General features: G+C 41.0%; 1 protein-coding gene across 1 annotated transcript in view; it reads right to left on the bottom strand.

Annotated features, from left to right (window-relative positions):
• LOC308096403 (band 4.1-like protein 1) overlaps positions 1 to 21,354 on the bottom strand; it is a gene marked incomplete at its 3' end in the record, with an annotated part of 59,766 nt that overhangs the window by 17,706 nt on the left and 20,706 nt on the right. Inside the window, exons 2-10 of the mRNA XM_080443825.1 lie at positions 15,422 to 15,510; positions 14,276 to 14,425; positions 8,071 to 8,175; positions 6,594 to 6,636; positions 6,203 to 6,278; positions 4,196 to 4,414; positions 3,484 to 3,571; positions 3,055 to 3,207; positions 79 to 176 (exon numbers count right to left, since the gene is read on the bottom strand). Coding sequence (XP_080299951.1) covers positions 79 to 176; positions 3,055 to 3,207; positions 3,484 to 3,571; positions 4,196 to 4,414; positions 6,203 to 6,278; positions 6,594 to 6,636; positions 8,071 to 8,175; positions 14,276 to 14,425; positions 15,422 to 15,493 — 1,004 coding nt within the window. The 5' untranslated portion in view covers positions 15,494 to 15,510. The remainder of the gene's footprint in view (positions 1 to 78; positions 177 to 3,054; positions 3,208 to 3,483; positions 3,572 to 4,195; positions 4,415 to 6,202; positions 6,279 to 6,593; positions 6,637 to 8,070; positions 8,176 to 14,275; positions 14,426 to 15,421; positions 15,511 to 21,354) is intronic.

Below are 21,354 nucleotides of genomic sequence, written 5' to 3' on the forward strand. Positions count from 1 at the left end.
TGTGTGTGTGTGAGTGTGTGTGTGTGTGTGTGTGTGTGTGTGTGTGCGCGCGTCTTCCATGTGCATGCCATGTCCTACCTGAAGAAGGTGTGATGTTCAATGCAGACTTTCCACAGGCGCTTAGAGGCCCGGTGGTTGGGGAGCTTGAAGCCTATGGTGCTCTCAAACTGTTCATACTAGTAGGGGGTGCGTAGTGGGGTTGGGAGGGGGGGCATGGTGGAGAGGAGTGGTGCAGGTGATGAGGAGGGAGGAGAAGTGGGTGACGGAAAAAAGGAGAGTGAGAGGAAGTAGTGCGGACGGAGGGGACGACCAGTGGGTTGAATCGTGTTTACTCTGAGATGACGGGAAAAAATCAATTTAGTTTTTCTGGCAGAAATACAGTATATTCTTGTGTTCCCCGCGGCCGTTTTATTGCCATGTCAGGTACATTTTAATTCCTCAATGACCCAAAAAGGAACAATTCATGCTCTCAGGATTTCTCTGTTCTGAATGGGTGTTTCTCTAATCAATAAGTTATTATCAAAGTGGTAAGTCTAGCAGTTTTAAAAGAGAAATAATTCATCATAAGTTACAAGTAAAACTTTTGCCTCGCATGAAAATACAATTTCTTCAAAACACTACTGCTGGGCTGTTTAAAACTTACCACTGACCTGAGAAGACAAATAGTTTCATAATTTTATGGCCTGATAAAGCAGAATGAGAAAATGAAACCACAATGCCAACCGTAAAGGCCAGAGAAGAGATGGCCAACAGACAGTAAGAGTATATTATGTACCCAGCATTGACCGGGTTAATGCATGGGTCTCCAATGCGTCGATCAGCTTGTTGAGGTTTGGCACACGTGGGTTAAATAGGCGCCCCTCAGCCTAAGTACATTTACTTAGTACTGTACTGTTTTTTTTGCAAGCACATGACTTTCACTCAGATGTCACAAACAATAGAAACCATTGCCTAACAATGGCAATTTGCTCTGATATCAACCTGTGGCATTATGGCTCATTTGCACAATAGTGATTTGCTTACCAACAAGGGCACGGGTCACCAGCACCTATGGAAATCCCAGTGGGACTACAAATACTATTTTCTCATCTTTCTGAATAAATAAGGCTATGGGTATGTGATGTAAAAAAATTATCACTCTGCATTTGTAATTGTGGGATCGCTAAAGCGATCACACTACTGTTATTGTCAACACCGTTTTTTGGCCCCTAACTAGTCCTTCATACTTTTAGCTACAAACTCCGTTCCAACTCTACAACGTTCGGCCTACTTAGGACATATCGGCTACCATTTGAATTTTTTAAATCATTTGTACTTTTAGAGATATTTCACTTTTTACTTCTAAAAAACTCCCATTCATTTCAATGGAGAAATTCATACTTTTAGCTAGAAACTCCGTTCCAACTCTATAACGTTCAGCCTACTTAGGACATATTGGCTACCATTAGAATTTTTGAAATCATTTGTACTTTTAGAGATATTTCACTTTTTAAATGGTAAAAATACTTAAAAGTTGATAAAAAGAGTAAAAATACTTAAAAGTTGTAAAAATTAGTAAAAGCTACTTTAAAGTAAATAAAGTGACTAAAAATACTTTAAAGTAAATACCATGAGTAAAAATACTTAAGAGTACTTATATTGAGTAAAAATACTTAAAAGTACTCAAAATGAGTAAAAATACTTAAAAGTTGAAAAAAATAGTAAAAATACTTAAAAGTTGATAAAAAGAGTAAAAATACTTAAAAGTTGTAAAAATTAGTAAAAGCTACTTTAAAGTAAATAAAGTGACTAAAAATACTTTAAAGTAAGTACCTTGATTAAAAATACTTAAGAGTACTTATACTGAGTAAAAATACTTAAAAGTACTCAACATGAGTAAAAATACTTAAAAGTTGAAAAAAATAGTAAAAATAATTTAAAGTAAATACCCTTTAGAACCTTTCAAACCTTTAGAACCTCTTAAACCTTTAGAACCTTTCAAACCTTTCAAACCTTTCAAACCTTTCAAACCTTTAGAACCTCTTAAACCTTTCAAACCTTTCAAACCTTTCAAACCTTTAGAACCTTTCAAACCTTTAGAACCTTTCAAACCTTTAGAACCTCTTAAACCTTTCAAACCTTTAGAACCTCTTAAACCTTTCAAACCTTTCAAACCTTTAGAACCATTCAAAGCTTTAGAACCTTTCAAACCTTTAGAACCTCTTAAACCTTTCAAACCTTTCAAACCTCTTAAACCTTTCAAACCTTTCAAACCTTTAGAACCTTTCAAAACTTTAGAACCTTTAAAACCTTTAAAACCTTTAAACCTTTCAAACCTTTAACTCTACTAACACTATCAATACTCAATACCATCAACATTCTTAGCGATCCCACACTGTTTCTTCAGGAACAGTACCTTCTAGTTTCCCTTGTTACAGTATCAAACCTTGGGCACAACTGCACAAGTCGGCTCGGTTGGATAATAAAGGCAATGACGGATGCCCGGGTGATAAACTATAAATAATCACTACAGGAATAGAAACCCACAGTGAGCATAATGAATGCAAAACTTTACACCTGGCCATCCAGGCTTTGAAGTTTACACAAAGGGAGACGGCCTATTTTCTCCAGAAGCACAAAGACCCAACACACTAAACTTTAAGAATAGTACATGTACTGCATCTCCAAAAGCCATTAATCATGCTTGGAAAGATACTCTTAGATATTCTCTTATCTGTTATTATTCAGTTAGCACTGGTAGACTAGACTTCTCTTACCGTTTGCTACTGTTATAGGCCAAGATGAAGCTCAGAAGTAATACTTTCATCGAACCATGAAATGACTCATTGATGCTGCTTGGAACGGGTCATGACAGCCAATCACATAATTTCAGCTAATGTGAATTCATGAAATCACAGAAACGTGAAGTTGGCTCTTAATAATGTCATGCTTTATGCCACTTGTCTCAGCTTTGTTGGGAAGACTGTCATGACCCAAGATCTGTGCGGTGAAGTGCTGCAGTACTAATTCCATCACGATGCATTGGACAACATCAAGGCAGCGTACAGTAGCTACCTCTCCTGGTCGGATCTTGATGTAAAAGTTGCTCCTCTTGTAGGAGATCTTCAGGATCTTTGGCCAGGCAAATCGGTTGATCCTCAGCCGGTCTCGGTAGACGAGAAGCCCATTGGCACTCACACCCAGCATGATGTCAATGCCCTCTGAATCCTGACAAGGAAGACATAGAAACCATCACAATACTGTACATCCCCTGATATTGACTAAATAGTTAGATTTTGTGGAAATAATTAATATACATGGAAACAGATCTCGTAATATAATAACCACTTAAACCCCCTCTACTTAGTAAACTAATACTTAAATCTCTTTATAGCCGGCATTAGCCCATCCGCTCGGCTAATGTTCCCCCCAGAATAGGGATGCTAGGGTTCAAGTGGTTAAACAGGGAATTGTAATGCACACGTTAATTCCATTCCTGTGCACCTTGGCTTGATGCAGGTCCACTCCATACATGGAGAGCTTCTTGGCATTTTCTAGAAAGTTCACCTCTGCCTCCGCTGGCGTCATGCCCCTGTGGCACAAATGTCAGACATGATCTCAGTCATCACCTCTTTATTCTTTATTATAGTCATTAACTCTTTATTCATGAGGAATCAACCAGTTCTACAGTATCTTGCCAATAGTATCATGGACATTCAGCTTACTAAAAAAAATTGCATTAATACAAATACAAAGGTCTCATCTACCAGGACCATGAGGATCGACCTCTTTGTCTGGCCCCAAGACATTCAATTCAATTAACCCTTTAAGACCGGGAAAGCATCAATTGTGTCATTTTTAGATTTCTTCGATCTGCTATTTTTGAAAAATCGTGAAAATTTGTGCAAATCTTGGAATATATATTTTTTTAAGTGAACATTTGTAAAATATTTAGTTCCAGGGACCCCCAGAGGCAAAGATTTGAGTTACAAATGTCTGCTTAATTTTTTTTTTTCATGATTTTTCAAAAAATAGCAGATCTACAAGCTCATAGCGGGGCACCCGGTGCCACGCTATGAGCTTGTATATCTGCAATTTTTGAATAGCCAAAAAAATCTGAAAATGACAGAGATATGTGTTCCCGGATTGAATGGGTTAAACGCCTTATGAATCACATCATCATCAACAATCCTTCCAGTTAGCTCTGCACTCTGACCTGTAGTTGTGGTGCAGTTCCATCACCCTCTCCTCCAACTCACGCGTCTGGTTGGGAGCAAAGCGGAAGTCACAGACGTAGTCGGGGCCGTGCTCCTCCACCTCATAGTCGCCCACCTCAGCTTGGACTGTGTAGGACCCCAGGAGAGCGTGGGTGACAAAGGAGCAGGGCAGGCGACCTGACAGCATGTCATCCCTCAGCTGGAGACATAAGTAGTATCTGGAAAAAAGATTGGAGGGGGGGAGGGGTGCAATGTTTGCACACAGAAACTATGAAACATGGCCCAAATACAGTACTTCCACTTCGGTCTTTTTGACTACGAAGGGTAACCCAGAACCTTCCACAAGAGGTACGACATTAATAAGTTGACAACGTGTTGCAATGAGACACGTGAGCTTGTAGATTGGCTATTTTCCAAGCATTTTGAACATCTAAATAAATAAGACTTAAGAGGTTTAAATACACATGCCACACAGCGCATCACTTCATGCCACGCTGCGAGCTTGTACATATGCTATTTTTGATATGTTTTGAGAAATAAATGTTGTTGTTTTTTTATATATTTTGTTTAATTTTTATTTTTCACACAGTATACATACAACCCCCCCACATCCCTCCCCCCTCCCCACATACAAACCCACATACATAAAGACAGCACAGATAAAAATAATCAAAACATAATACAAATAAAAGGTACAAAAAATAAAGAAAAGGAACATCAAGAAGAGACAAATCTGTTGTAAAAACATTAAGTAGCTTCGAGAAATAATAGCTCTAGACCGAGATAGCTGTAGATAACAACCTATACCATCTCTGATACAGGTTGAGGTAGGGACAACGTTTCCATATAGTCCAAATAAGGTTGCCAAATCTTCAAAAAAGTGTCAAACCCATTTCTTAAACTATAAGTAATCTTCTCAAGAGGGACACAACTGTTCATTTCTGAGAACCATCTCGCAATGCCGAGGGGGGAGTCAGACTTCCATGTTATTGCAATACACTTCCTAGCCACTCCAAGTGCCACCTCTATAAATTTAATTTTGTGTCTTCTTAGTTTTGCACTGATAGCAGTGAAGTTGCCTAAGAGGCAAACTTCAGGGTCTAACGGGAAGGGAGAGAAATAAATATGTTGTAGTCGAAACGAAAACAGCCATTTGTAGCGTACAGCCTACAGTATGTTCTCCCTCACCATTGACTGCAATGTTAAATAGTCAACTCTCTGTCGCCTCTGATTCTGTCTGTGGTCAATTAATGTGTGCTTCAATGTAAACGTATAACACGGTACATGTGTTGCCAATTGACATCTCTTTGTTTTTATATGACTAAACAAAGTGATTCCCTCCAGGGTAATAAAATGCTAACTAGATACAGTAGCTAGGGCTAACAGTAATTCCTTGGGCTGTTGGCGCTTTGTGACCCTCGAACAAATCACTTTCATAGCTGGTTGTGCTGTCATCTGACATAACAAACAAACAAAGATATGTTAATGACAACACCGGCAGCGTGTTACGCTGTTGAAACAAAATAGGTGATCCCACATAGAATCGAAGGCAGAAAGCTGGCTTAATTCTTAGAACTGCTGGCAATGGTGAGGGAAAATAAATAGTAAATACGCTACACTCAAAGCAGAAGTAAGTTGGCCTTGCATGTGAGAAATTGGTATCCAATTGATGTGTGTGAAAACAGAGAAAAAAGAGAGAAGAAAGAGAGAAAGGAGGCTGGAGCGCATCAGTTTGGCGGGAGTGAAAATCCCCAACAAGGTGCTCTTTGGTGACAATATTGATGCAAAGAAAGAGATGAGACCAAGGCATTCTTGTGGAAAAATTATAAAGCCTTTAATAGTCTGGCTAATGCATAGGAAGAATAAAAAAAATACACCTACACGTTGCGGCATGCAACAATGCCTCCATCAGGGTGATGTGTGTGAAATTAAAGTTATGGGTTAACATTAAAAAAGTGGGAGCGTTGTATTCCTGTTAGGTGAACAACAGTATTAGATTGGTTTACCTAGTGATGTCTTCGATGAGTACAGAGGGGTCTGGGGGATAGAACTTGACAGAAAATCCAAAGCTCCAGGGACCAACTGCGGAAAAATATCAAAACGTTAATGACGGTAATGTTTGAATGTGCATTTGTTTATGGGCCAGTTTATGAACGGCTGTGTGCCTGTCTGCATGTGTGTGTGTGTGTGTGTCAGAGAGAGAGAGAGAGAGAGCAGGTATGTATTTTGCATACAGTATTGGTATGCAAAATTGTGTTTACTGTATACACTATACTGTATATTGCGTGTGCATTTAAATACTTTATTAGTCAAAAATGTAAACAGCACGTGGTACAGTCAGACATTAAGGCTAAAAGGATGACACAAAAAAATGTATATGCCAGCTACTGCACTTACCTCGGATTTGCTTCTTAATCTCTTTGGAGGGATCCAACCAATTCTGATAAGAAGAAGAGAAAATCCCTCTTGAGAAAATATTACCCAGCAAAACCATCCCTTAGGTCTCTTTCTCAAGCACCCCTTTCATACACTTGAAAGTCAAAATTTGACTTTGAATACATTTAATGTATTCACTGCAAAAATGCAATACAAAGTCAAATCCTCAGTGTTAATTGACCCATTTGTAACTCAAAGGCTGTACAGAGAGTTTTGCAGTGACTCAGATGATTCTATAAATGGGGATATAAATGCCAGTTAGAACCAGATGGTCTGATGTCACCGAGGCCCTCTGAGGGATGCTGCCATGGTGCTCTGTACAATCCGCATGCCACTTTGAAAGGGACATGTTGCTTCTAATCACACTAAAGGGGTAAAGGTCACTCATGTTACCCTCAAGCCGCGAGTGGGTCACACACACCACAAGACTGGGAAAAGGTCAACCAGGGTCATATTACCTGATCGATTCTAAAAGTAGCCTACAGGTCTTAAATATAAGTCAGTGATTTTAAAAAAAACTATAAAGATTCTTTTTTGGCTGAAGCTACAGCATTGTAAGCTATTATGCAATGTCAGTGATTTAGGACTTGAAGGTGGTGCTATTTTTGGATGAATTCTGGATCACAATGTCACTGCTACTACTACTACTACCACTGCTACTGCTGCTACTACTACTACTACTACTACTGCTGCTAATACTACTACTGCTGCTACTACTACTACTGCTGCTACTACTACTGCTACTACTACTGCTGCTACTACTACTACTACTACACAAAAGCTATTGAAATATTTTCTCTTTTTAGTCAAACTGAATAAATCAGTATGACCTCGGAGTCCACGAAAACTTTTTCCCTGAGAACGTTCTAAGTTTTCACGAGAAAATAAAGTTTCAGAAGCAGTAGAAGTTAAGGCTCTGAATAATAGGGCCCCATGCCCCAGGGCGATGGCAGCAGCACTGCACCACTCTCTATTTGGATGAACATTTATAATGGGAGTCTCCAAACTTTTAAGCTGTGATTATCCCAGCAGCTACTCTACATAATATACAACAGCACTAAATTAAAGCAGTCTTATTTTGACACAAAATGTAATTCACCTTGTTTGTCGTGGTGACTACATGGCCACCGACTGGGCTTTAATAATTATCAATCAAGTGCAGAAACATGAAAGCGGATGAACATAAGTGACATGCTGTGATCTGTCCCATGTGGCTTCTATTGATGGCAATATACAGTATTGACTGTAGTAGCTACTGAATAAAAGTATAGCCTTTATTACGATAATTGTGTGAACCATATTGCATTACGTTAACAGTAAAATAATGAGAATCAGTTGGCTCATTACTGAGTGAGCCTTTATGGAATACCACTAGATGAACATGTGTGGACCAGTGTGCACATGGACATGTGCGTGGAGTGACGTGTATGTGTGTGACCTTGGGGTTGTCCGTGTCGTGGAAAGACAGGCCAAAGTAGTCCCTCTCCAGCAGGTTCAGATGGCCGCACACCATGTCCAGAAGAGTTTGGCCCTTGGCAAATTTCTGTTTGCATGCACACACACACACACACACACACACACACACACACACACACACACACACACACAGCAAGTATGTAGGTTACAATATGTACAGTAGGTTCACATGCACAGACATTTATGTTTATCAAGACAGTGTCAGTGAAAAGAAAATACCAAGTACAGTACCAATACCTTACATTCTGAGGAAAATGTCACAAGCATCTACACTCTACAGTCATTATTGATTTGATCTCACCGAGTATGGAATTGGGTGTTTGGTGATGAACTGATATGTCATTATGTATATTTCTCATAATTAAATGTATGTTTCTCATAATTTAAAGTACAGATTATTTCCATTATAAAAAGGGGCGGAAAGGATCTAAAAAGGGAGACAAATACCAGCAACCTTAAAGCCCCAGCCTGTCAGGATGAGAACCTATAGGGCTCAATAAGTATCCACTCCTGTTGAGTGGGAGGAACCATGGGCTATAATATGCCCATATAAGGGGAGGAATCGCATTTCACAGCCCTGGTGCTCCATAAGGCCACACCTATTTTCCTATCTAGACCTGCAGGGCAGAAAACCAGGGCTCTGTGGGTTCCACATGCGGCCTTGGCAAATGTGTGTGTCTCCATACGCACACATGCACGTGTGCGCGCACACACACACACACACACACACACACGCAAACGCACACACAAACTCATCTCCTGGGGAAACCGGCTCCTATGGCGACAAAGCAACCAAGCAGCTGTTACCATGGAAACAGAAGTAATAGGTCCCTTCTGTCTTTGCATGCCCTCTCTCTCTCCCCCTCTCTTCTGCTCATTCCTACCTCTCTCTCTCTCTCTCTCTCTCTCTCTCTCTCTCTCTGATATGACAACCAGGCCACATATCTTTGTTCCTCCCTCTGCAATAGAAATCCAGCAGTGTAATTGCCATACATTTTAAACATTCATGAAAGACTAATTAATTAACCATTAAAACACAACCCATGCCCTAATCAAATAAATAACAGTCTAGACGGTAGACCCCACTGTCTTGTCTTGATGTTTCTCTGGGTGGGAGTACGATGCTGATTAATATGCAGAGACAGCTGCCTGGGATTTCTCGAGTAGGGTCGTCAAGAATTTATTCGATTTTCTAGCAAAATGAAAATTGCGACACGCCGTTCAGGTGGTCCCCCAAGCATGCCGACCAAATCAGGGGCTGTCGATGCGAGTCTGCCATCACTCCAATTGGCCCCAATCACATTTCAGCCACTTGTTCTATATGGGCTGATTTCATTAGCAGCCATTTGCCGTAATCCCAGAAATCCATTTTGCTGATTGCCTCAGCCATGCAAACCGGATGAAGACAGACAGCACTTGTGTGGACAGGTTAACCCATTCAATCCGGGGACGCATCCGTGTCATTTTAAGATTTCTTTGGCTATTCAAAGGCTAGCCGCGCTACGAGCTTGTAGATTTTCTATTATTTTTGTAAAATCTTGAAAATTCGTGCAAATCTTTGAATATATATTTTTAAAGCGAACATTTTTAACTCAAATCTTTGCTTCTGGAGGGGGGGGAGGCTCCTGGAACAAAATATTTTGAGATGGGGGTCCGCGGCCAAATACATATAATTTTGAGGGCCCTTGACATGAAAATGGTTTGAGAGCTAATGATATTATAGCAACATACAACAACAAACTGTTAGGATTTAAACATTTGTAGAATGTCTGGTAGCAAAGATTTGAGTTACAAATGATCACTTAAAAGAAATATATATAAATTCAAAGATTTGTACAAATGTTCCCGATTTTTCAAAAAATAGCAGATCTACAAGTGTATCTGTATATCTGCTATGTTTTGAATAGCCAAAGAAATCTGAAAATGACACAGATGCGTTCACGGTCTTAATGGGTTAAAAGACAGACCAAGGAGAAAGCAGATCTATCAAACTGAGCCACTTTAAAGTAATATAAGAGAGTGAGTACTGTAGCAGCATGGATTGCAGCAGTTGGAAAATGAACGAGAGACGTACTATACAGCATGTAGCCTGCAGGGGTCTGTAGGTGCTTCAATACAATTAACATTGTGCAGGTTATCTAGTGCAGTATCTACTGTACAGCAGTACATTTTAAATCAAAGTAGAGATCCTATAGCTCACACAGATATCAAAATAAGTCATGGTGTAGCTACCAGGGAAATCTCAATGATAAAACGCCCCAGCATTGACTTGTGATGGAAAAGCACTGTTATGGCCTAGCGGCATTCCGGAGGGTATGATTCAACATCTCGCTATACTACACTGTAGCTCAAACGAAGCGCAGTAAAGACATAGAGCAGCTCAAAGCAACGAGAACCTGAAGTATGATTCAGAACAGAGACAAAGATGGTTTGATTATCTTTAAGCTGCTTAAGAGGAGATTAGCTTGGTTCCGTTCCTGTGAAATTACGTACACAGTATTTACTGTACTGTACGTGTTAACTGAAACTTGACGAGTGACTTATTTTTTATTCTTTAAAAAAGAAAAAAATATCTCCAGTATATTTGTATTGGTCAGGTATAATCTAAGGTGAGGATTGAAATAATCATGTTGAACAATGATTTTGCTAAATAAAAAATTGCAAAATTGCAAAAATAAATATTAGCCTATTGAACCTGGAAATGAACCATGAAATAAAATGTTTATTAAAATCACAATTTCATGTGGCTGGCTGAACCAAGGCTAAGAAAACCATGAGGACACAAATTATCCTCAGGATTATAGAAGAATATACTAGGAATAGACAATAATTAACACCAGGAATGTCGTTAAAGGCATTTATGAAATAAATAATAGCTATGCACCCTCTATTTCAGACATTGCTTACTTTTCCAAGGATAATTATTATGTAATTAATTATGGATAAAAATCAATCAATATTCATAGTCTCTTGAAAATAACAAGTCTTTGCTTTAACTTGATAGAGTGGACATTGAATGAATAAGCTTCATGAGTGGTATTATCAATATAACAATGTAATGCGTAATGTCTGCGTGTGCGTGTGCGTGGGTGCGTGCGTGCGTGCGTGCGTGCGTGCGTGCGTGCGACTATGTGCATGCGTGTGTGTGTGTGTGTGTGTGTGTGTGTGTGTGTGTGTGTGTGTGTGTGTGTGTGTGTGTGTGTGACTATGTGCATACGCGCGTGCGTGTGTATGTGTGTGTGTGTGTGTGCGAGTGCGTGTGTGAATGACAAAGCATATGGACACCTAGCCTCAGGGTGAAGCAATGAGGTGAGCATGTCGTGTGGGAGTTGTTCCATTAACACCCAAGCTGGAGGTTAAGGAGTGGACCATGTAAATGCACTGTGCTCCATCAATATCCAGAACATTGTGAGCCACAGATCAATGTGGGAGAGGCTTCCCTCTGTTTATATCATCACAGCCCAGTTGTTCATCGAACATCATTACTGTAATCACTATAATAGATGCTGCTGGGTTTCACTGTATTCATCAGTGTGCCTATTTTCCACAGGACCATAATAAGATGAATGCACACATGATGTACACACAAATACACATACACAAGCACACACAGACCCTGTGCCCCTCTACTCCATTCTCTGCTAATGGTACCTTCCTCTTCTCCATCTTTCTCCCATTCCCTCCCCCCACCTCACTCCCGCTCTCTCTCCTCCTCCAGCTCTTTCCCTCTCTCATTCTATTTTCTCCCTGGACGCACATAAGAGCAGCCATACGTCAACCATATGGATTTCCTATCAAAGCCCAATACCTCTGAAGTCACTGCCTAGGTTGAAGGAGTTAGTATGCGCGCAATGTGTGTGTGTGTGTGTGTGTGTTGTGTGTTGTGTGTGTGTGTGTGTGTCAGCAACAACAAATAAGATTGAGGGTTAGGTTAATCCATTAAAACCGGGTAAGCATCTGCGTAATTTTAGACCATATTTTATACTTTGGCTATTCAAAAATAGCAGATCTACAAGCTCATAGCACTTCGTGCCGTGCTATGAGCTTGTAGATCTGCTATTTTAGAAAAAAAATGAAAATATGTGTAAATCTTTGAATATATATTTTTAAAGCAAACGATTTTAACTCAAATATTTTTATCTGGGGGTCCCTAGAACAAAATATTTTTAGATGAGGGTCGACGGCCAAATACATATCATTTTGGGGGTCCTTGAACCACTGATTATTAAAGCAACATACATTTCTCATTTAGAAGACCTTGGGTCTTAACACCTTTACCGCCGGGCCCGTAGTTCTACGGGCCGTTAAATCCAACGGTTAAGCGCCGAGCCCGTAGTCCTACGGGCTGCGGTCTTTTCGCGCATGCGCGGTCCGGGTGCACTTTCGGATTTTTTTTGATCCACTTCCGTTTCCGGTTTGATGACAGGAAATAGAATTATTTGGGATCCGGTTTCGACGATCACGCCCGCTCCCATTCTACAGACGAAACTGAAACTCAATTCTCTTCCTGTAGTTTTTTCTCCTCGCATTTCACTGTTTAACGTAATCCGCTCTAACTACAGTCATGGAAGTCCGTTTGACATGCGGTCTTCACTGGGAGATACAGGGAGATCTCGCGGATGTAAACAGACCGTTCACGGCTCAATCTTAAGGATTTTAACAAGATCTATGGCGACATGAAAAAAACAAAAAAACAACAAAAACACCTTGGCACTGGTGAGTACATTATGAGATTAACCTCTGGCGGTGGATGTGTTAATGGGTTAAAGGTGGTAGGTGATTGTAAATGTTGGGCGTGGGGGCGGGGGGGGGCGCTCCCTGTCTGTTGCAGCTCATGTATGCGTGGGGTTGCCTGGGTGACAGTTAGACCATAAAGAGCATGCAGCCGACATGAATACGGCCCAGGCAGCCAACAAGATCATTCACATCACACATCACACTCCATCATCAGCGGCGGCCAGTGCGGTTACAGCGCTGACATTCGCATGATCCATGATGCCATGCCGGAAGACCCGCCCAGCATCGCCGTGGTGGAATGCTCCGCCTAAACATCCGGCCCAACATCCACCCTCCCCCTCTTCCTGGGAAATAACATCTGACCGAGAGGCTCACGTCAATGGTCTGCAAATTGTTTGAGAAGGTGCTGGCTGTAAAATTCTAATTACATGGCCTGGACCGCTGGCGCAGCGGTCCAAGCATCTAGGCTCATTGTAGCCTGACAGCATGTCGCGGGTTCGAGTCCCGATCCCGACAGCCTTTGCTGCATGTCACTCCCCATCTCTCTCTCCCCATTTCCTGTCAGCCTACTGTCCTGTAAATAAAAGCCCCAAAAATACATCTTTATTTTTTATTCTTTCTTTCTTTCTCTTATTTTGAAAAAAGAAAAAGAAAAAAGACCATTAACAAAGACAAAAATGTAATAAAAAAAAAGAAAAGAAACAAGGCAGTTTCAAATGATATTCATTACAATGAGTTACACTGCTAGATAAACCATATGTGGAAAGTGGAAGGCATATAACTAACTACCAAGTAGGTTCAATGTGATATTTGAGCAAGATACCAAAAATTGTCTTATTTTTTTGTATAATTACAAAGTATCACTTAAATGAACGCGACCAGCATGGCTGTTCACCCACAAGAAGCTTAAAGGTTCACTGCACATGAAAACACAAGATTACTGATTACCACCCCACAAAAAATATTGTTCCCAATTCATTCTTGTTGGAGTACTGTGCTGAGTCAAGGCCTCTGTGGGAAGGATCTACAGTAACACATGCTTCTGAAAACGGTTTCTCTCTTGTCGCCCTCCAGGGCGAGATGTGAATTACAAGCATGTGTTTTTTCAAGGAAAAGAGACAAGCAGTCAAGATTTGATGACAGTGCGAAAGAAACACCTTTCCGCTTTTCCGCCCAAATCAATTCTATCACCATTTGCACATATCACTAATGAAGAAAAACACTTCCCATAGGTATAACTTGTGGCAGAATCTGACACTAATTGAACGCTTGCTAGAGGATAATTGGCTCTTGAATCGGCTCTGTCTGTAGACACAGACATGGGTCCATTAGTGAAGTATGGTTTAATTGCTGGACCGGTTGAGGCACTTTCCTCCCATGTTCTTGTGCAATCAGTGAAAGTGAGAATTAAATAACATACTGTACTGTACCTCCACTGCGGTGTCATAGTCGGAGCCATCAAGCAGAGTGACTTTGACAGGGACAGTCTTGGGCCGCTTGGAGTTTTTCTGTGGGGACTTGGAGGCCTTACTCGGAGTCTTCTCTGAGCTATCATCCATGTCTCCGTGGTCCTCTGGCACCTTTAAAGACAATAATCCTAAATATTAGGCTAACGGCTTTGTTTAGACTGCAGGCAAATTTGTTTCTCAAATACGATCTTTGGGACAGACTGTCCACACAGTTATTTGCAGGTGATCAGATGGGATTTGTGGCATTAAAAACATAAAACATGTGGGGATTTTTGTTGTTGTTGAAAGAATTAACTTAATAAGGTATTGTCTTAACATGTTTTGACTCAATTAAGTATAAAAGAAAAAAAAGATGGGAGTTGTGTTATCAGACATCGCTGACAATAGCAGATCTACAATCTCACAATACGTCACAATGTGACACATTGTCTGCTTGTAGATTGGCTATTTGTGCAGAATGACACCGTTGCACGGCAAAGTATGAATCAGCCTCAATTGTCCAGACTGAGACACAGCTCTGGAAATCAGAATCGAAACGCATTTCAAACCACCTAGGAATGTGGTTCAATCATTTGATTCGCAAAAATCTATTTCCATGTGTTTTTTGGCTGTTCATACTCGTTAAAACCAGTGAGAGTCCAATCTGGATAGGCAAAAAATCTTATTTGGGCTGCAAGTCTGAACATAGCCTAAGGCAGTCAGCCAGTTACCCCAGCAGCTGCACCTGTCTCTCCTCTGTCTTCAATTAAAATAGATTTTTATTTTTTGTTATACTGAGCCTCAAGTGACATGCGTAATTGTGTCGGGCCATGAACTGAAAGCCAAAATGATGTCTCTAATCATCTCATAGCGCCTATCAAAGGCACTATGTGTGTGTGTGTGTGTGTGTGTGTGTGTGTGTGTGTGTGTGTGTGTGTGTGTGTGTGTGCGCGCGCGCGCGTGCGTGTGTGCGTGTGTGAGAGATGTGTTAAGATGTTAAGTTACTGGCATAGCGGGTGAGGTTTGCAGTCTTGCATATCAAACAGCAAGGCGGAAGCCCCCCTCGAGTGATTGAGGGAGGCGGTGTAAAATGATCTACAGCTGCTGCTGGTTCGACATCGCTCCCACCTGATTGGTCTTCCTGGCGTCACCCTCCATCGCACTCTTCAATTCCCCAGCCGAAGCCGCCTCTGTTGTCATAGAGATGGCTTGTGATCCTGCAACCGTACATAAACACAGTCAGTCAGTCACCATCGAAACGTTCTGCTGCGGTTCCAAGGTCCGACCTGGAGTGCTTGCCAGGGCTGACAGATTGAATCTGCCTACGAACAACCTCTGTGACAGATCTTCTCTTTGTAATAAGAGTGGTTATCAGAGCACTGCTAACCTATGCGATAAATGAAAAAATAATAAATAATAAAAAAAAATATATATATTCACTCAGTGGTCCTGCTTACAGCCCTGAGGAGGAAATTCCCTACGCCGCCACATCCAGTCCACCTTTGCTACCGGCAGGCATGATGTGGTCCTTTCAGTTTGTTTAGCTTCATTTACGCCAGTGATTCTCAAACCTTTTTTTGTTTTTTTTATTTCAACGAACCCCTTTGTGACCCCAATCTACATGGAGCTAAAAATCCTCTGTGTTCCTCTGTGTAAACTCTGAGAGTTGCGGACCTGCAAGGGTCCTTTTGTTCCCCATGGTGGTCCCCGGACCGGACGTTGAGATCCAGTGATTTACGCTATGAGCTTTTTCACATTTTGGCCGTGGTATTGTGCATATGGGACAAAGATAGAGTGAGAAGAGAGAGAAGACAGGGGGAGAGAGAGAATGAGTGAGAGAGATGGAGTGAGAGAGTAAGAAAGACAGAAAACAGAATCGGTGAGTGAACGAGTGAGAGAGAGAGAATAAGCCAGGGAGAGACAGCCAGTCAGTTCTGGCTCACAGCCTCCCACAGGAGCACTCTGCATGAAGAGCGTTGGCTTCAGGAGCCTCTCTCACACTAGCAGAGGAGATAGCATGAATTACATCAGCCAGCGAGCCCTGCAGCACCACACAAGACAGACAGCAGACACAGAGACAGAGGGAGAGAGGGAGAGAGAGAGAGAGAGAGAGAGAGAGAGAGAGAGAGAGAGAGGATGGCAGGGAGGGATAGTGGGGGAGGAGAGAAAGACAGATGGGAAGACAAGGAGAAGAAGGAAAGATGGAGGGCGAGGTTTTGGGGGTAAAGAGAGGGCAGAGGGAAACGTGACAAAATTCAGGATTAGAGATACAGAATTAAGAGAGCCAGAGGTCAGTGTGGGAGTGACACAAGGATTGGGAGAAGAGGAGAGGAGTCACACAGGAGAGAGAGAGAGAGAGAGGGAGACAAAGGGAGATACCACGCCTAGCTAAGACGAGCAAGCAAGCGATGGAGACAGATGAGGCTTGTCATTTGAAGGTGACCACTGCTCAGAGCCCAAGCTAACGTGGACTCTTGCGCAATGTGTTCACCGCTGCCGATAAACTGTAAAATATATCAGATATTCCGATTAGGATGTGCAGTTGAGAAAAAATGAACTCTGTTTGTCCAAGATAAAAGCCGTCACTACGCTTATTATCAATAAAACAGAACATAAGGACAAAGGTGCAAGCTTCTCCCAGCTTCTACCAATGCTGTATTTCCCAAGATAACTCTGAGAACTCATTTTCTCGCAGTCCATAGGTCATCCAAAGTCTGAAATTACTCCTTTGAGCTAGCAATCACTGTAAATGGAATTATCATTATCTGTCTATTGTGGTCTATTATAAAGACTGTTTGTTTTAACAGACTCAAGCATGAACCACAGTAAACATAAACTACAAAGCAGAATGGACTGTGTTCCACGACCTGTTCTTCAACCTGGCCTAATTCTACATCTGTAGATTTTTATTTAGCACACAACACACTCCACTCCCAATTCGGCAACAACACACTGTAGTAACTGCCTCACAGCAAATATATCAGGTTCTCTCATGTAGTGGCACCTTTCAGAGTGTTCTCAACTATCTCCGGAGGGATCTGCGTGCTATCATCATCATTACCTCTCAGGACACAAACCATCAGCCAGAAGCATTCTCTGAAAACGGTTTCCTCTGTGTGAGATGGTTTTGTGTTTAAGGCTAACTGGAATTCCAACTAAATTACATTCTATCTTTTCCCCTGCCTATAGTCTGTATGTCTGCACTATACAGCAGTGAGTATATAAGTGTGTTTTTTTTCCAGTTCATTAAACTGCCATCATAATAGTTAGCTGTCGATTGAAGGCTTAAAAGCCTCTAATACTACATAAAAATCACAAAATAAGGGATGCCGCTAATGAGAAGAAAGGGATTAGTAAAGAACGGCTATAGGAAATGCAGAAAGAAAAAAAACTTTCACAGAAAGCCTCCATTAGGGAAGAGTGGAACATTGTATTAATTTGGCCTAATAATGTCAGGCTGTGCATTTATAAATAAGCGATGTGGATATTGTGGTATTAGACACCAAAGAAGAAGCATTTTCTCCACAGCCAGCTGTCTTTCATTGCACATCTCTGGATTTTACAGCTCAGGAGGCTGGGATGGATAACTTCTCAAGCTTTTAAGATGAGAGAACCTTGCACTGTATAAGTAGTTTAATCAAAGAGTAGTAGAGGCATTTTAACGACCAAACCTCTATTTCCATGGTGAGGGCCTGGGGTGTCTTGACTCGCTTTATTTCCAACAAAAAGGTGCGGAGAGGTATTGTATTTCAAAGAAAAAATATTTATTATTTCCAACAAATGTCCACAAGAATAATCAAACTGGAAAAGTCAAAAAATAACCTCTCAATAAATAAATAGGGTCAAAAACTGTATGCTTCCCTGAGCTCACCAAACATTCTCCATTGTGTCCAAAAACCAAGTAAAGTCACCTTAAGCTACAAGCTACACCACTTCCTGTCTAAATGAGCCTTTCAAAATAAAATGCAAAAATACAACAAACTGTTCATGATTAGAATAGAAAGGATGCTTTTACTCTGAAAGGAATAGATTCTAGAGGAAATGTATGTGGGCTAACTAAATCAACATGACACATTCCAAAATTAAATTAGTGTTATTTCAAAAGGTGTAATTAGAGGTGGAGGCTTCTAAATTTCAAATAATAATATCTTCATCTATTCCAAAATAATATTTGACATATTTTGAAAAATTATGAAAGAAGTGAACAAAACAAAGAAAACATAAAACTGGCTCCAACAAGTAGTAAACAGATGTTACACACACACACACACACACACGCACGCACGCACGCACGCACGCACGCACGCACGCACGCACGCACGCACGCACGCACGCACGCACGCACGCCTCCTCTGAGACACCGAGTGAGTAGACACTAGACAGATATGGTGTCATTTTATAATGAGCACGAGTGAGGTTGAAAATGGGTGAAGTGGTCCTTTAAGTTGTGCATGGCTGATGCACACATAGGGTGCGTTCGGAAATTACGCACCGGAGCACACTCGCCTATTAGTTTGTATTGGCCAGTGCGCTCAGTACTGTATTTTCGAACGCGCCCTTAAAATAGCTGTTTTCAGTGCACACCATCAGCGTGCAACTAAAAGGCATACAGTAACTCTTGTAAAAAAAATCCCTCACAAGGTCACAATATTTCTGAAATTCTACTACACCTGTGTGCATATTTTGCCCCACAAGTGTGTGTACAGTGCGCGCGCACGCACACGCACACACACACACACACACATTACTAATTTACAACACACAAATTACTAATTTACAATTTGTCATACAGTTATTCACTGAAAATAACTAATTGTCAACCAAAAAATTTGACATCTATTTAAAAGGAGAGTCACTGTCATAATAGTGACTCGCATCCCTTCCACCAGGCATCATTCATTTGTATTCACAGATACAATAGTCAAAAGAAAGACTTTACCACACCAGACTGAGCACTGGGTCTAAATTCAACTTTTTGCCTAATTTAACTCATGTTTTATGCAATGACAAAATGTCAAACTCTGACAAGCGAAGCAGCCCATTTACATGAACGCATACACACACGATAAAAAAAAGAAGCTTTACTGTCAGACAAACTCAAAATGTGTGTTCTACTATACGATGTATGAATACTGATAAGGCTGGCTATTTTGGTGCATAAATAACTCCTTAATACCAGCTTCAACCCAGTCCTCCAAGGAACCCTCAAAGAGACTCATGAGCTCAAGTGATTTAGTATAGTGACAATCAAAGTTAATGTGCTCTCTGTTCAAGAACACGAGAGACCATTCATACCAAATCATTTTTTGTAATCTTCTAATCAACCCTAATCTTGTCTGATCCTGCTGATATATATCAAGCCTACGTGTTAATTACACTATAATGTGGTATAATTCCCAAAGAAAGGCTACTTTGTTTAGGGACATTTTTCAATTTGACATAATAACTGTTGAAATGTTTTTCCGTGTATATCTTTCCTTCTTGCAGACACATACGTACCCTCCTAAAAATATGCATGTATTCAAAGAGTTAAGATAGTAGAATGACCTGTGGTGTAGCACAACTACAGCTCTTTTTTTACTCAGTTGCCTTGCTCAAAGGCACATCTTTCCATGGCAGGATTTCACTCTACTGTGGACACAGAGGAGCTAATGTTCTATAGTTAAAAGTTTATCAGTTATTCTAATGATTACTTTTTCTTTAAGTGTGTTAAAAAAGACAAAGACAAAGACACACACAGACACACACCACCCCCCCTGTGTGCTTTTAAGTTTTCATGTTACACTGTATCTTGTTGCTTCTTTTTTTGCTTTTTACCTCCGTTTTCTCCCCAATTTTAGTCGTCAGGCGAATTGATTGTTGTGATATGGATCTTCCTGGGTCTGAAATAAAGATTGAATTGAATTGAATTGAATTGATTCCTCCCCACTATCCTACTGACTCACCTGCCAGTGAGGAGCCCCCACCAGGAGAACCAGTAGAGCCTTCGTCCTACTCCTCCCGCCCAACACTCCCTGCTGACAGGTGCCGCCCCCCAGCCCGTAGGAATACGTGCAGTGGACAAATATCGACCCTCCCCCACCCTGCTTCCCTACCCCCGAACACGGGCCAATTGTGTTTGTGTAGACACTCAACAAAGCCGGATGCACTACGGTGGATTCGAACCCCCAACCTCCACGGTGGTGGGCAGGCACTTTACCACTGCGCCACCCGAGCGCATCTGGCTGCTTTTTAATGTTTGTTTTTATGTTATTTGTATTCTGTTGAAACTCTAAAAAGAGATGTTATATCTTAACAGGATTTACCTGTATAAATAAAGGTCTAATAATGAATAATAATAATAAATCTCTCCCTCCGGTGAATATCAACCCTGAGCAGCTGCCATCAGAGAGTGCAGCAGTAAATCACCAGGCCAACCTGAGGAGAATCCTAATATCAGGGTGTGTATCAGCTGTCAGATACTTACATCATACGTCAAGACTGCCAGGATAATCAATTCTTTAACCCATTAAGACCGGGAACGCATCCGTGTCATTTTTGGGCGGTGTAGCCGCCCCTATAAGTGGGGTTGGGACACCTCATTAGTATTAGTTTCCTGCACTGTGATTGGCCCACTTGGCCCACTTTCCTGTACTGTGATTGGCTGACTCTATTGGCTGACTCTATTCAGCACTGTGATTGGCTAGCGAGACACATGATGACATTAATAACCTATAAATAGGATTATGCACTTCCAAAAATGCATTTTTTTGGGAAGTGAGCTTCCATCACTATGATGACCACTGTGATGACCACACCACCCACTTCACACTGGGTGTGATTTTTAAAATTTCTTTGGCTATTCAAAAATAGCAGATCTACAAGCTCGTAGCTTGTAGCTTGTAGATCTGCAAAAAAAAATTAAACCGTGGAAAATGTGTGCAAATCATTGAATATGTATTTTTTAAAGCAAACATTTTAACTCAAATCTTTGCTTCTGGGGATTCTACAAATGTCTTCTTTTTTTTGAAAAAAAAATTATGTTGCTATAATATCACCCCCATCTCAAAATATTTTGTTCC

Source organism: Gymnoscopelus braueri, assembly GCF_963280865.1.
Source record: "Gymnoscopelus braueri genome assembly, chromosome: 12".
Taxonomy (NCBI): Eukaryota; Metazoa; Chordata; class Actinopteri; order Myctophiformes; family Myctophidae; genus Gymnoscopelus; species Gymnoscopelus braueri.